At 45.2% G+C, this 14,965-nt stretch overlaps 1 protein-coding gene across 4 annotated transcripts in view; it reads right to left on the bottom strand.

Moving 5' to 3' along the window:
* Positions 1–14,745, bottom strand: part of ACSBG1 (acyl-CoA synthetase bubblegum family member 1) — a 79,074-nt gene extending 64,329 nt beyond the window's left edge. For 2 of the 4 annotated variants that reach the window (XM_034783371.1, XM_034783370.1), the window contains exon 1: positions 3,661–3,901. Coding sequence is in view for 2 of the 4 variants with exons in the window: in XM_034783369.1 (XP_034639260.1) it covers positions 14,557–14,630 (74 nt within the window). In the remaining 2 variants the exon portion in view is untranslated. Of the gene's footprint in view, positions 1–3,660; positions 3,907–14,556 lie in introns of those variants that run through there. The other 2 variants (XM_034783369.1, XM_034783368.1) reach the window with 2 other exon arrangements.
* Positions 14,746–14,965: the final 220 nt, after the last annotated feature.

The following is a 14,965-nucleotide window of genomic DNA, read 5'->3' as shown; positions in this document are numbered from 1 at the left end:
AAATGCAGTTGTAAAAATGGCATTCTCCTATTCAAAAACATCTAGTGTGTTTTCAATGTCATAGTTGCTGACTTTAGAATAGAGACATTGTTACTGCTGTTACTCCTTTTAACCATGCCTAACATTATTAAGGGCTTGTCTTCACTATACAGTTAACTCAAGTGTTGCTCCTTACTCAAGTCCTGTCCACCTGAATCTGAGTGTGCTGGCACTTTTACCTTGAGCTGGCTGGCCCATGATAGGGTTTAGGCCAGGGGTCTCAAACACGTGTCCCACAAGGTTATTTTCTGCAACCCGTGAGCTCCTTGCAGCTCCCCAGCCCTTCCCCAGCATTTACCTAGAGCGGGTCTGGCTCGTTCCTGGCCAATGGGAGATGCTGGGGGCGGTGCCTGAAGCAACAGCAACACACACCCCTATGCCCCTCCTCCCCCAGGTTCCGTCCACTTCCCGGAGCGGCGCAGGGGCAGGGCAAGCAGGCAGGGAGCTGCCCTGCCCCCGGTGCGCACCGGGCCAGAGCCCGTACCCGAGCCCCTCCTGCAGTCGAATCCCCTGCCCTGAGCCCCCGGCTGCACCCTGACCCCCTGCCACACCCCTCCTGCACCCCAACCCACTGCCCTGAGCCCCTTGCCGTACCCTGCACCCCTCCTGCACCCCACACCCCAACCCACTGCCCTGAGCCCTCTGCCACACCCCTCCTGCATCCCGATTCCCTGCCCTAATCCCCTGCCATATCCTTCACTCCTCCTGTACCCCATACCCCAACTCCCTGCCCTGAGCCCCTGCCACACCCCACACCCCTCCGGCTCCCACTGGGGGCAGGGAGGGGGCAGAGTTGGGGTGGGGATTTCAGGGAAGGGGTTGGAATGGGGGCAGGGAAGGGGTGGGAAGAGGCAGGGCAGGGGTGGGGCCTCATGGAAAGGGTGGAGTGGGGGCTGGGGAGGTGTCAGTAATGTGGCCCTTCGGCCAATCTACTAGTCTTCATGTGGCCCTCGTGGTCATTTGAGTTTGAGACCCCTGGTTTAGGCTAAAGTTTGAGTAGCACTTGTCGGTTGTTAACACAACCCTCTGTTGCTCAAGAGTTATTGCAGTGTGGCTGCTCTCACCTGAGCTAGCTCAAAAAGAGATAACTCGAGTTAACTCTTCAGTAAAGACAAGCCTATAGAGCAGTGGTCCCCAACCTTTTTGTGGCCAGTAGCACATTCATGTTTTCAGAAGAGTGTGGCGGGCGCCAACAATTTTTCAAGGCTTATTTTGTATTTGTACATTAAATAATACAAAAAACATCATATTTAATATTACATAATATATTAATCCAGAGAGAAGAGAGAAGCCGGAGAGAAGCCACGAGGACAGAAAACACAGGCACCCACAGCCCCGGGGTATTCTGTCCCCAGCAGGCGCGGGGCCCTGGCTTCTCTCCCCCGCTGGGCACTAGGTGGGCCCCGTGCCTGCCGGGGACAGAGAACACCGGCGCCCGCAGCCTGCAGCCCCTGAGTTCTCTGTCCCCGTCAGGCACAGGGCTGCGGCTTCTCTCCCCTGCTGGGCACTAGGCGGGCGCACATAAATGCCCTCGTGGGACCACTGCTATAGAGAGAATGAGCTGAATTCCCTTCTTTCTTGTGCCTAGCCCACAGAATAATTAACAAAGTTCTAATTAGTTAGTTACACTTGTGCAAACCCAGGGAGGACAATGGGTTTGCACAGGTGTTATTGAGTGTATAATGTGAAGATAATGGGATTGCACAAGTGTAACTGATACCTCAAACAGTCCTTTAGAACCTTTGGTACTGGTGATGATACGCAAGAAGGAAAGTATGCAGCATGAGTTTGGAGTGCTAGCAATTTTCAAAAAGGTGATTTAAAAAAAAAACCTCATAAATTGAGCAAATTTGGTGGACTCAGTTGGAATATGTAAAACCTTGCATTGCTGTTTTTAGAGTCATTTCACAATAGAACAGCACTTTAATGAGTCTGATGAAGTTCCAAATCACTCCATCAGTCCTATTGTGTGATAATGTTGGTCTGCTGAATTATATGCATCGGAAGGTCAGGATTAGTTTCTACTACTATAATACCAGTACTGAGGGTCTGATTACAAGCCCATTGAAGTCACTAATGAAGTGAAGACTCCCATTGATTTCAAAGGGCTTTGGTTCAAGCCCTTGGTTCCCATAGATTCTGGATTTCTTTCATATCCTGTGTTTGTGATTTCTAAGTAATTTCCTTTTCCCCCAATCAAAACAAAACAGATCTCTAAAGCAGTCAGGTCATATGTTCTCTTCTAACGTTCCCCTTATAGAAAAGTTCTATAGTGCATAGGGATCAAAACCAAAACGTATCTATGCACATAAATCTAGGACACTAATCACAGATAGATTTTGACACATTCATTTAGATATGAAGTTTTATAGAGATTCCATCTTTAAAAAGAATGCATAGCAGAATGTCCCAGAGAATTCTTTTGAGTTTTAATTTGAGCAAACACATTACAAATAATTGTACATTCTAGGTTCAACCTGCTTTCTGTTTTTGATTTATTCTTGTGTACTACAGTTCCCAAGATCTGTGCATAATAAGCATAAGGTAAAAAGTACTGAACTGGTGAGGCAGCGTAGAGGAACCCATTCCTGAATTAAAAAGAGCATTGCTGCTGCATGCCAGTTATTGTAAGACCTCAAAAAGGAGTGGGTTGCTAAGCACCTTGGTTTGCATGTTGAATATTGCACTTTAGCCTCTTAGCCCACCACCATTCCTGTTTTCTTCCCATATCCTGATATTTATGTAACTTTGCAAGAGCTATACCAATTTACACCAGCTGAAGATTTGGCCCTATACATCTATTGTTACAAATTAAACAACCATGACATGCGACTTTCTATAAACTGTCAAGAAAGTATGTGTGTTTACAGGTGCTAAATACCTAATTGTATTAAATGTTATGTTAATGTAGAACTGACAGTGTCGTACTTACCTAAAGTTTCATGGTATTTAATTGTAACTCCTTATATATACACCCCAACACAATACTGGTCACTGTTGGTCAAATTCACCGCCCTTCACACAAAGACCAAGTAAATAGATTTTGTATGAGAACTCTGCAGGAGTTTGGGGATTTAATCCACCTCCCAAACCATTAGTATTCTGAGCCATAAATTGATCAAGTGATTCTTATCTTGGATCATACACAATGCTAGCCTCTACACCAGCTGAATTGGACCAAGCATGGAGTGCCTCACATCCCCAGCATTTAGGTGATATACAGACTTCCCTCCCCAGCATAGCTTCTCCACTCACACCTCCCAATGTCTGCATACTGCCCACAGTTCAGAAGGCATTGATCCTGTCTTACTTAGCTATACTAAGCTGAGATATTGCATACATATGTTATTGGAGAAAGAGATATTATGTCTAATTTTAACAGTCCCCACTGTATATGAAACAAGCAGAGCTGAGGCTACATGGTCAACCATAACATTTGCCATTTCCTAACTGCTGAGTTCTAACTAGAGTAACCTTATCCTTGCACCAGTGTGGGGATTTTTTTGCTTGTTTGTTTTGTATTAAATTACATTACCCGGAAGATGGGTTAAGTTGGAATGTTCGAGCCTCTAGTGTGGAGTGTCTCAGTCTCCCAGTTCACAAATTTCTTCTCTCACTTACATGTTTCTTCTAGAAGTGATTCTGTTTGCTCCTCCTGGGGGACAGCTGCTTCTCCACTCGGAAAGATTTGCTTGTGTTTTTCTCACATCAGGTTCCACAGTGCAGCAGCTCTTTCATTTACTCAGCAGCTCTTGCTGCTAGCTCATTTACTGTCTCACCCTACAATCTGCTTTCCTAAAGGCAGTAAGCTTTTGACTACTGATAGTTATATATTGTTAACAGTAGGTGTTCCTCCTCTGCCTTAATCGCTCCACTCCCTTATCGTACCTGAATTATTGTGCAATGTCTAGTTGTTTGTCTTTAGTAATTTAGGATTGAATCCTGCAAACGTCTACTTATGCAAATAGTTTCTTCATATGTGCATTCCTGTTGCCTTCAGTGGGGCTCCTGGCATGAGTGAACATGTGTGTAAAACTTGCCTAGTAATGAATGAAACTAAATTAGAAAATATGCCCTTTTTATCCACTACAGAACTTTTTGATCAAACATGGCTTTCCTATCCCACTGCTTTCTTCTCTTGAGGACAATTTGAAATACTAAATCTCTCAAACTGTTCAAAAACCAAAATGATTTAAGAGACCAATACTAGAATACATGAAAAAGATTCTCCCATGAACCCAATTTCCCTGGCTGGTGTGTCCTAACACAGCAAAAGATCAATTGTTAAGAAAATATCATTTGACATCAGTTAAGCTCCTAGTATATACGTTCCCCAACATTTCTTTTCTATGTACATTTCACTATTCACAGTCCAGTAGAATCAGGTAGAATATCTGGAGCCAGACCTGCAAGGTCTGTAGTGCCTCTCACTAGATAGGGCTGAGCAAATAATAGATTTTTTGGTTCGGTGGTCGAACAGAAAAATTAAAAAAAATAAATATTTTTGGTTAGTTTCAAACCAAAACTGGATTTAAAAAAAAATATTTTTGGAGAAACAAAAAACTAAAAAATACTAATTTGGGTCAAACAAAAAGTTCTGAATATTGATTTGAATCAACATTGTCAAAGCAGTTCATTTAGAAAAATGTTGGAAAAAAAAACTTTTGACATTTCTGAAATTTTTCTTTTCAGTTTTTTTCAGCCAAAAATATTTGCCAAATTTGACCCAAACTTCAGATAACTTTCAATGCCCCCCAAAATGCATGTAATAAGGCAAGCCTGCCTGAAGTGCCCTCTTGTGGCAGAACAAGGGACTGCCTTAGTTTCCTTTTCTTCAGAGTCCCCAATAACTCCACAACAGCTCTCTTGCCTCAATACTTCCCCTCTTTGGGACCAGTTTATTACTAGAAGTCCCACACATAGTCCATTTCTTACACCCAGTTTATGCAGTCCTTAAAATCCCACAATCTTTACACTATTGACAAAGCCAGGTCTGGCCTCAGAGAAAATGGAATCCTGGGCGAACTTGCATTTTGGTGCATCAGCCCCCTTTGCCTCCCCAGGGTCTCCACCCACCCCACCCCCATTGCCCCTAACCCCCACCACCTCCCCAGATTCCCCCACCCACCCTGCCTCCATTGCCTCCCTAGGCTCCCCACCCATCCTCTCCATCCATCCCCTCACTGCCTTCAACCCCTGCTGCCTTTTCCAGTCCCACGCCCATTGTTCCTGGACCCGCTGCCTCCCCTGGCCCCCCACCCATCCCCCACATCATCCCTGCTCCCCACCCATCCCCCCTGGCCCAAGATGCCTCCCCGGATCCCAGTGCTTAATTTGTAATGCAAGAGGTGCCAGGACTCAAGTAGGGGTGCCAAGGCTCGGGAAGTTCCTCCGGGTGCTGAGTGATGTATAACTGACACGGCAAGCCCAGAGGTGCTGGGGCTAACTGCCAAGCATAGAGGTGCCAGGGCTCAGCCCTGGCAAGCCCTGGAACAAATTAAGCTCTGCAGGCTCTCCACCCATTCCCGCCCTGGCCCCCACTGCCTCCTCAGGCTCCCCAACCCTCTATTGCCCCTAGGCTCCACTGCTTCCCCTGACCCATTGCCCTAAGCTCTCTTCCACAGCCTTGCAACCGAGGTCTGCCTCAATCTTGCCTCTGGACCATGGCACTCCCTGACCATGGTGCCCAGGACAGTCCCCACTCGTGAGGTCAGCCCTGGACAAAGCACCTACCATGCTCCAGCATCTTCCACCACAGGTGGGCTCTTCTTCAGTCCTCTCCTATCTTTCAACCAGGACCACGAGTGCTGAAACAATTTTTACAGCTGGGATACTGAGAGCCATTAAACCAAACAGTAAACTCTGTATATAATGGAACCACTTCAAGCCAGGGAGTGCACCATGCTGGAGTTCATCCTCACCAGGGGAGCATCCCTCACCCTCCCTGGCCTTCAACTCTCCAGCATGGAGACATCAGTGGATAAATCCCTTCACTGTTCTCTCTGCCATCAGCCCTCTCGCGTCCTCAGCTTTGGCTCTCCAGCTTAGAAGTCAGCAGGCAACTTACTCTGCTGCTCTCTGGCCTTCAGCCATCTCCAGCCCTGGTTGGCCAGCCTCTGGTTAAGAGGGATCAGCCAGCAAACCCCTCTGCTGCTCTTCTACCTTCAGCTTTCCCCCAGGAGCCTCCTGCAGCTTCTTTCTATAGTCTCCTGGCTCTCACCTGCCAATCTCTCACCCTCATGAAACTCTCACCTGTCCTTCTCCAGATTGAACCCTCCACTATCTCAGCCTTTCCCCATTTTTATGGCTCAGATGCCATCCCTTGAAACCCAACTGGGAAGCAGCTTATGAGTCAAAAGGCCAGTGCCACCCTGTGACAATGCATTTTTCGGTGAATTTACTATTCACCAAAAAAGTTTCATCCAATTTTACTACTAGGTATTAAACATTCTCAACTGCCACTGAGGCAGCCTTGAGCCCTTAGATACATTAAATAAATACACAAACATGTTGGAATCTTTAGATAATATTAAGGGCTCAATTGTGCCCATCTTTATGAAGGTACAAGTAGTGCAAGGTGTAATTCCAGGAGGAAATGTGGCTGACTCATCTTGAATTCTTCCTAGTAATTCCTGTTGTAATGTTAGCCCCTCCTCGGACTGTGGCTTAAAGACCACAAGTTTGAAGTAAGAATTCTAAACACTCAAGACAGCTGAGTCACCCTAGCTTTACATTAATGCGAGATGAGAATATGGCCCTGAGGCTCCCGAGTTGTATAACCCCTTATTTTCATCTCATCACTGAATATAGAGAAATCTGTGACTCCACATCACTAAAGTGGGTTATGGTACCAGAGAATACACCCTCAGGACGTGGAAAGCTGCAAATGCACCCACTTGTGCCAATGACTGAACTCAATGGACATAAATAATGTTGTGATGGGTTCAGTCACAGAGACCCCCTTGGAACTGTCACTTGACGTGCTGAGATTACCTCTGAGCTGGTTTTCCCTGCCAGCTTGGGACTCCAGAACCCTGCCTTGTTGAGCCTGACATGCTAGCCTGCTGCAACATAGACCCAGGTCTGGTCCATGCCCCCAAAGCTGTAGGCTTTAAATGAAAACAGCTTAGCAGGTCACCTAGCTCCGGCACCCAGATGCCCAGTTCCCAATGGGATCCAAACCCCAAATAAATCCATTTTACTCTGTATAAAGCTTATTCAGGGTAAACTCATAAATTGTACCCCGTCTATAACACAGATAGAGATATATGCACAGCTGTTTGCTCCCCCAGGTATTAATCACTTACTCTGGGTTCGTTAATAAACAAAAGTGATTTTATTAAGTATAAAAAGTAGGATTTAAGTGGTTTCAAGTAATAAGAAACAGAACAAAGTTGCCAAGAAAAATAAAGCAAAAACACGCAAGTCTAAGCCTAATACATTAGGAAACTGATTACAGATAATATCTCACCCTCAGAGATGTTCCAATAAGCTTCTTTCACAGACTAGACTCCTTCCTAGTCTGGGCCCAATCCTTTCCTCTGGTACAGTTCTTGTTAGTTCCAGCAGACATCTTAGGTGGAAAGCGGGGTGTTCTCATGACTGGCAGCCACCTCTGTCCTGCTTCACCCCTTTTTATAGCTTTGGCACAAGGCAGGAATCTTTTGTCTCTCTGGGTCCCCACCCCTCCTTCTAAATGGAAAAGTACCAGATTTAGGATGGATTCCAGTATCAGGTGACATGATCACATGTCCTGTGAAATCCCAGCCTCCATTCTTCCTGGGCTGGCCCATGCATAAACAGGAAGGTTTGAAAGTAAACAGAGCCATTTACAACAAATTGTCCTAGTCAAGGGGAGCCATCAAGATTCCAAACCAGCATTAATGGTCCACCCTTCGCATAATTACAATAGGACCTCAGAGTTATACTTCATATTTTTAGCTTCAGATATAAGAATGATACATACATACAAATAGGAGGAGTATATTCAGTAGGTTATAACCTTTGTTATGATACCTTACAAGAGACCTTTTGCATAAAGCATATTCCAGTTACATCATATTCACATCATAAGCATATTTCCATAAAACATATGGAGTGCAACATCACAAATGTAATGGAGGAAACCCACATATTGGCCACAAGATAAATAAATTATAAGAAATCCAGGCTAGATTCTACGGAGGAGACAAAATTATGCTAAATAGGCTTCTCTCACACTTGCACTTGTCCAAACAGCCACCCCTACTAATCCTAACTGCCAACAGGCGCCACTGATTTACAAGCTAGTAGAAGGAGGAGTATTTATAGCTGACTGTGCAAACTTGTTTTTCATAAATACTGAACCAAACTTTCTCAAACTACTAATGTAATGTAAAAGCCACATTAAACTTAAAGAACAAAATACAATAAAAAAACATTATTACTGCCTACTAAAGTTCACAGTTAGCTGATAGTTTTTATAAAAGAGTGGCTGCTAATCATAGGCATAGTTTGACTTCTATATTTTGGGGGGCCAGGAACCACCACTCCCCAGCCACCCTGCTCTGAAAGCAGTGCCGCTGCCAGCAGAAATTCAGAGCTGGGCGGCTGGAAAGTGGCAGCTGCTGGCTGGGGTGTTCATGTGTTTGTGGCATGGGAGGATTATATTTTTAATTCCATTCCCAACCCCACCCCCAATACCCACTCCCACTCATTCCCGGATTGATTCTTGAATTTTTATCCTGCTCCTGCTATTATGGCAGCAGGTCCTGCAAGACCCATGGGATCCCAGTCCCACTGCAGGGCTCTACTTCACATTAGGAATCACAGGTGCATAGCAAATGGGTTTTTTTAAAGTCTGAATTGTAAACTACTGAAAAAAAAATCATTGTATATAGTTGGGGGTATAGGGAGCCAGGGTGGCTGCCCTCCGAACCTGAGGGTAAAGGGCCTTTCTCTCAGCCTGAGTGGGCGGGGCCAGCCCAAGCTCGCTCCACCCCCCAGAAGGGGAGGGGTGGAACAGGAAGTATAAAGGGCGGGGCCCTTAGCTCAGTTAGGGCAGCACCAGGGAGGGAGGCAGATGCAGACTGCTCCCTTCAGACCCTGCTGCCACGCCAGGGGAGGCCCTGGACCAGTGGAAACCTCACCTGGAGGACGGACTGGGGCTACCAGGACTGCCCGCTGCCGAGTACCCAGAGGAACTGGAGGAGCCGGAGGGGGAGCTGGAGCTGGAGCTGCCAGCAGCCGAGGACTGGGAGGAACTGGAGGAGCCTGAACCTGAGGGGGAACTGGAGCTGCCAACAGCGGACTACCCCGACGCACTGGCGGGACCAGAGGGGTTCGGATGAGCGATCGGGTAGGAAGTAGCCCAGGGACAGAGCTGCACAGTGGTGAGTCTGTATCGCGGAAGGACCCCGCTGATCCAGTGGCGGGGCCCTCGTCCTGCCACTGTCAGGGCCTTGGGCTGGAACGCAGTGGTGAAGGGTGGGCCTGCGTTCCCCTACCCGGCCGAGCCATGCCGGGACCTGTGCCGGCGCTCCCCTGCCTGAGGGGCGCGCTACTGACCTGTGCCGGCGGCCTTCCTGCCGCTAATTCCCCGCTGGCGGAGGCATGACCCAGGCCAGCCAGTGACGTCGTAGCTCCCTACCGCCCCCTTGTGGGTAGGTGGACTAACACCGATCCCAGGGGGAGACAACACCTCTACATACCCCCCAAATCTACACTCCTGCTACCAACAATAGCCTATCCTAAGTGGAAATGGCTATCTTGATTTGCAAGAAAAGGACCAAAATCTCTTTTGTAATGACTAAATATAATCAAGAATCAGTTGACTCTTTTCCTTTTAGTTTGGTAAGCAGACAAATTTAGCATATGATTAAAAACTATATGAGAGCATGGAGAAGAATGAATAATACATCAAGCTTTTTAGTCAAAAAAGGCTTTATTCAGCAGATACGGTGTATGACACAACCCTAGAATGATCTTGGAATAGACTAGCTTGCTTCCTTCTGACCTATGCAGCAGAAATCCAACTCTCCATCCAGTTCTTCACAGTCTGCTTTGCTTGAGCAGTTTACTATCATCTGCAAACTTTGCCACCTCACTTTTTACCCCTTTCTCCAGATAATTTATGAATAAGTTGAATAGGATTGGTCCTAGGACTGACCCTTGGGGGACACCACTTGTTACTCCTCTCCATTCTGAGAATTTACTATTTATTCCTACCCTTTGTTCCCTGTCTTTTAACCAGTTCTCAATCCATGAAAGGACCTTCCCTCTTATCCCATGACAACTTAATTTACGTAAGAGCCTTTGGTGAGGGACATTGTCAAAGGCTTTCTGGAAATCTAAGTACACTATGTCCACTGGATCTCCCTTGTCCACATCTTTGTTGACCCCTTCAAAGAACTCTAATAGATTAGTAAGACACAATTTCTCTTTATAGAAACCATGTTGACTTTCGCCCAACAATTTATGTTCTTCTATGTGTCTGACAATTTTATTCTTTACTATTGTTTCAATTAATTTACCCGGTACTGACGTTAAACTTATTGGTCTGTAATTGCTGGGATCACCTCTAGAGCCCTTTTTAAATATTGGCGTTACATTAGCTATCTTCCAGTCATTGGGTACAGAAGCCGATTTAAAGGACAGGTTACAAACCATAGTTAACAGTTCCGCAACTTCACATTTGAAGTCTCACTTCTATGAGCTGCAGGGAAATGATGGCAATCTTGCTAGCTTCATTGACAGTAATGGAGGTGGTAGCCATTTTGAATACGTGAAAATTCATGAGTTAGCAACCTTTCCTCATGCTTTCACATGAAAGGTAAAAAAATCACCCCAAAATTGCTAGAGTTGTGACAAAAATCACAAGAGCTGGCACTGCATCCTGTTAGTCACACATAACACTCTCAGAGAATCATATATTCATCCATATCCCCATCCACTCTGTAGACACTCACACAGGCCCCAGTTCAGCAAAGCACTTAAACACACACTTAAATTTAAGTATGTACTTATGTCCTATTGACTGTAATGTTAAACATGAACTTAACTGCGTTGCTGAATACAGAACAAAATCCAAAATCAGGGCTCATTCATCTAAACAGGCAAGATGGGAAAGGTCTAGTTTCAGTTATCCACATTCACAGTCTGGATATTTCCAAAAGTCCACATTCAAACCAGAAAAGTATATGAACTGTAATATGTCTACCCCAATAAATATGGACTTCTCACAGCCCGGAGCGGAATAGGAGGGATTCAAAATATTCCCAGCTGCTATTCTATAAATCAAAGATACATGAAAATGGTACAGGGGCACAATTAAGGTTTTCTGGACTGTCTTAACTGTGCATTTCCTATTTCCAGACACTTGGGAGTTGGGTTTAACCTCATTAAATGGTCAAAAAGTCAGAAGACTTTCAGTGCAGGGTTCTAATAAAGATTCTTTTAACAAATTAATTATACAAACTTATTTCCATTTTACGAAAATTTTTGATCTGGGAATGGCACATAGAATTATATACCTTTGTCTAGCAGTTAGCTATGAATTTCTGCAGTTGACTGTCTGAATCATAATTGAGTTTTTAGAACTGTTAGACTAAGCCAGGCGTCGGCAACCTATGGCATGCGTGCCAAAGACGGCAATTTTTAATGCCGGAGTCCCGGCAGGCAGCAGCGTACCATTAAAAATCCTGCCCGGCCCACTCTTCTCCGTCCTCCGCCCCCTCCTGTGGGGGCAGGGGGCAAGGGACAGAGGGCAGATGCTTGGTCCTGCTGGCTCCCCTGCCTCTTCCCGCAATGTGCTGGGTTCCTGCCCCTCTTCCTCCTCTCCGTTCCTCCCTCCCTGCTGACCAATCAGCTGATGACCCTTGCGAGGGAAGGAGTAGGGGAGGAGTGGAGTCAGCGTGCTTGCTGCTCCCGGCAGATGCAGAGAAGAAGCGGGGGCAGGGCCTTGGGGAAGAGGGGTGGTGGAATAGGGTCCTATCCTATCCAGCCCCCTGCCGTGAGCACCCCATGACCCCCCCCCCCCCCCCCCCTGCCCCTTGCCCCCCCCCATACCCAGCCTCCCCACCCCATGCACCCCCCACATCCTGACTGTTGCATCCCCCACATCCCCTCCACACACCCTGAGCACCAAACAGGAGCTCCTGCACCACCACCACCCACATTCCCACCTGCACCCCTCACACCAAATGGGAGCTGCCCAGGTAAGTGCTCCACACCCAAATCTCCTGCCACAACCCTGAGCCCCCTCCCTCATTCTAGCTCCTGGCCAGACCCTACACCCCAACCCCCAGCCTGCTCCTTCACCCCAGCCCAGTGCTCAGTGCACTCCCGCCCTCAGCTCAGTGCAGAGAGAGAAGCAGAGAATGGGCCAGAACCAGGGAGAAGGTAGGTACCCACTCTATGTGGGCAGGGCCGGGACCCCAGACCGGCAGCCGGGATCCTGTCTGGCAGGAGCCGGCGGACGGAACCCCAGACCGGCAATGGGCTGAGCCGCTCAGCCCACTGCCGGTCTGGGGTCCTGGCCGCCAGCCCCGCACAGCCCACTGCCGGCCTAGGTGAACAGAACCCCAGACCAGCAGCGGGCTCAGTGGGCCGGTGGCGTAAGATCAACATTTTAATTTAATTTTAAATGAAGCTTCTTAAACATTTTGAAAATCTTGTTTATTTTACAATACAACAATAGTTTAGTTATATAATATATAGACTTATAGAGAGAGACCTTCTAAAAAACATCAAAATGTATTACCAGCACGTGAAACCTTAAATTAAAGTGAATAAATGAAGACTCGGCACACCGCTTCTGAAAGGTTGCCAACCCGTGGACTAAGCTATTGCTTGTGGGGAAGTTTTTTGTTTTGTTTTATTTTTTACAATGCAATGTATTGAGTTGCTTTCCATTGCCAGAAGTCAGCACTGGATGACAGGGTATGGATCACTCAATAATTGACCTGTTCTGTTCATTCTTTCTGAAGCATCTGGCACTGAAGACCGGATACTGGGCTAGATAGACCGCTGGTCTGACCCAGGATGGCTGTTCTTATGTTTTTATGCACTGAGCTATATTTCCTGGATTTTGTGCCATTCGTTTGGTACATTTGTAATAAACCTGAACCTATAGTTTATCTATTGAATCCCAAGTCCTCTGCATCTTGATGGAACATGGGTAAATATTTTGAATGTAGTAAAGATAGCCTTTTTGCGAAATGTCTTTAAAACCTTATTTCGTGTTAAACATTAAACACATTGCACCAACAGGTTGTCTAATAAGGTGCATATTGAGAATGGTGTGGCTGGATGATGATTTCATCCACCCTTGAGACTAAGTCCCTCATGTGATACGTCTAATACTAGCTTGGAATATTTAAGTCCATTGATAGGTTCCTAACCTGAATTTCCTTCAAATATATTTAATCAAGTGCTTGTTGCCATGGCAGATTGGTGTGAAATTCTGTCCCTATTAAGTCAATGCCAAAACTTCCATGGACTTCAACAGAGCCAGGATTCTACCCTACTCAGTTATGTACAAATTTAAAAACACAAGTTACATTAAGCTACCCACACCAGGTATTCTGATATCAAGTGTGAAATAGAGAGAACCACTACTTCTGCCTCTAGAAATATTAGCAGTCATGTATTCTAGATGAAAAATAAACAAGAACTTAAAGGGTGGGAAGAAAAATAAATCATAAAAGGGAAATACAAATGAATCTTATTTAAACAAAGTTTTAAGGTGCTGATAATGATTTGTCAGTGCTTAGTGTGAGTCTAGAATAAGGTGAATATCCAGAACCAAGCTTTCTCATGTATTGGAAAAATCGAGACAATTAAGGCTGCCAGTTCTACAGTACTATTTGCCTCGCTTTACATATATGTATGTTGAAGGAGAAAAAAAAAATCACATTACGCTGAGAGTGACTGCTGCCCTGAGGTTGAAGTAACTTTTAAGCCATTTTTCAACTTTATACTCTCTTTTTTTCAGAACTGTTTTCTATTTTTGTAGAACTACAAATCTTCACGTCCGTATTCAGATCACTGCTTTGCCCCCAATCACTGCTGCACCCATTTCTGGATTTAAGTTTCTGTCTTATGCAGTGAACACAATGCCACTGGACACAGGTGTTAAAATAAAAAAGCCAGAGACTGCAAACTGACCATTTTTGTAAATAAATGTACAACACACACTACAAAGGGACATTCTGTGTTACTTCCAGAACAGAATTAGCAAAATTTTGACAATTATGATACTGTGGATAGGACATAGTCTGAACTGAATAATGCTAGTAGGAATAAAATTCAGACAGTCTATGGATTAGCAAAGGAGATTGTCAATTCAGAATCATTGGCACAGTTTTCTTGCTTTCTAGTTTCAACAAAGGACTTTTGTCATTCTGCATTAAATAGTAAAGTTAGCATTGAGTGAATATGGTTCTCATTGACTTTAGTGGGAGCAGAATCAGGTCCTTAGTTTTAAAGTTTGTGAACTAAAGATATTGTTTGTTAGTATAAATTCTCAAGTTACTTTACCTGGTTTTGTGGCTTTCTGAAACTTCATTTTCATCTTGCAATTTTTTCTTAAGGGTCTCTTCACTGCCAGCCATTCTGACAAGCTCTCCACAACAAATATGCTAAAAATTTGTCTGGATCAGGCATAAATAAGCTACGGAGACCATTTAAGAAACTAACAGTAACAGGATACTTGTTCAAATAAAGACGTAATGCAGGAGGAGGAGACTAAAGCTCCATTTCTCTCTGATTTTAACATGCTTGAAATGTCTCAGTGCCTGCCAGTTGCTTACTGTTAAAACTTCTCTTTTTTATTCAGTTTTCTGTAATTATACATGAGAAGAATTTCAATGAGACCATAGTTCTTTAAGATGCAAATTTTCTCTTTTGCTAGGATATCTAACCAATCAGTTCACAGCTTACAACAACT

Source organism: Trachemys scripta, chromosome 10 (genome assembly GCF_013100865.1).
Source record: "Trachemys scripta elegans isolate TJP31775 chromosome 10, CAS_Tse_1.0, whole genome shotgun sequence".
Classification (NCBI taxonomy): domain Eukaryota; kingdom Metazoa; phylum Chordata; order Testudines; family Emydidae; genus Trachemys; species Trachemys scripta.
Note: the sequence above shows the minus strand (reverse complement) of the source record. Positions and strands in the feature narration are given on the sequence as shown.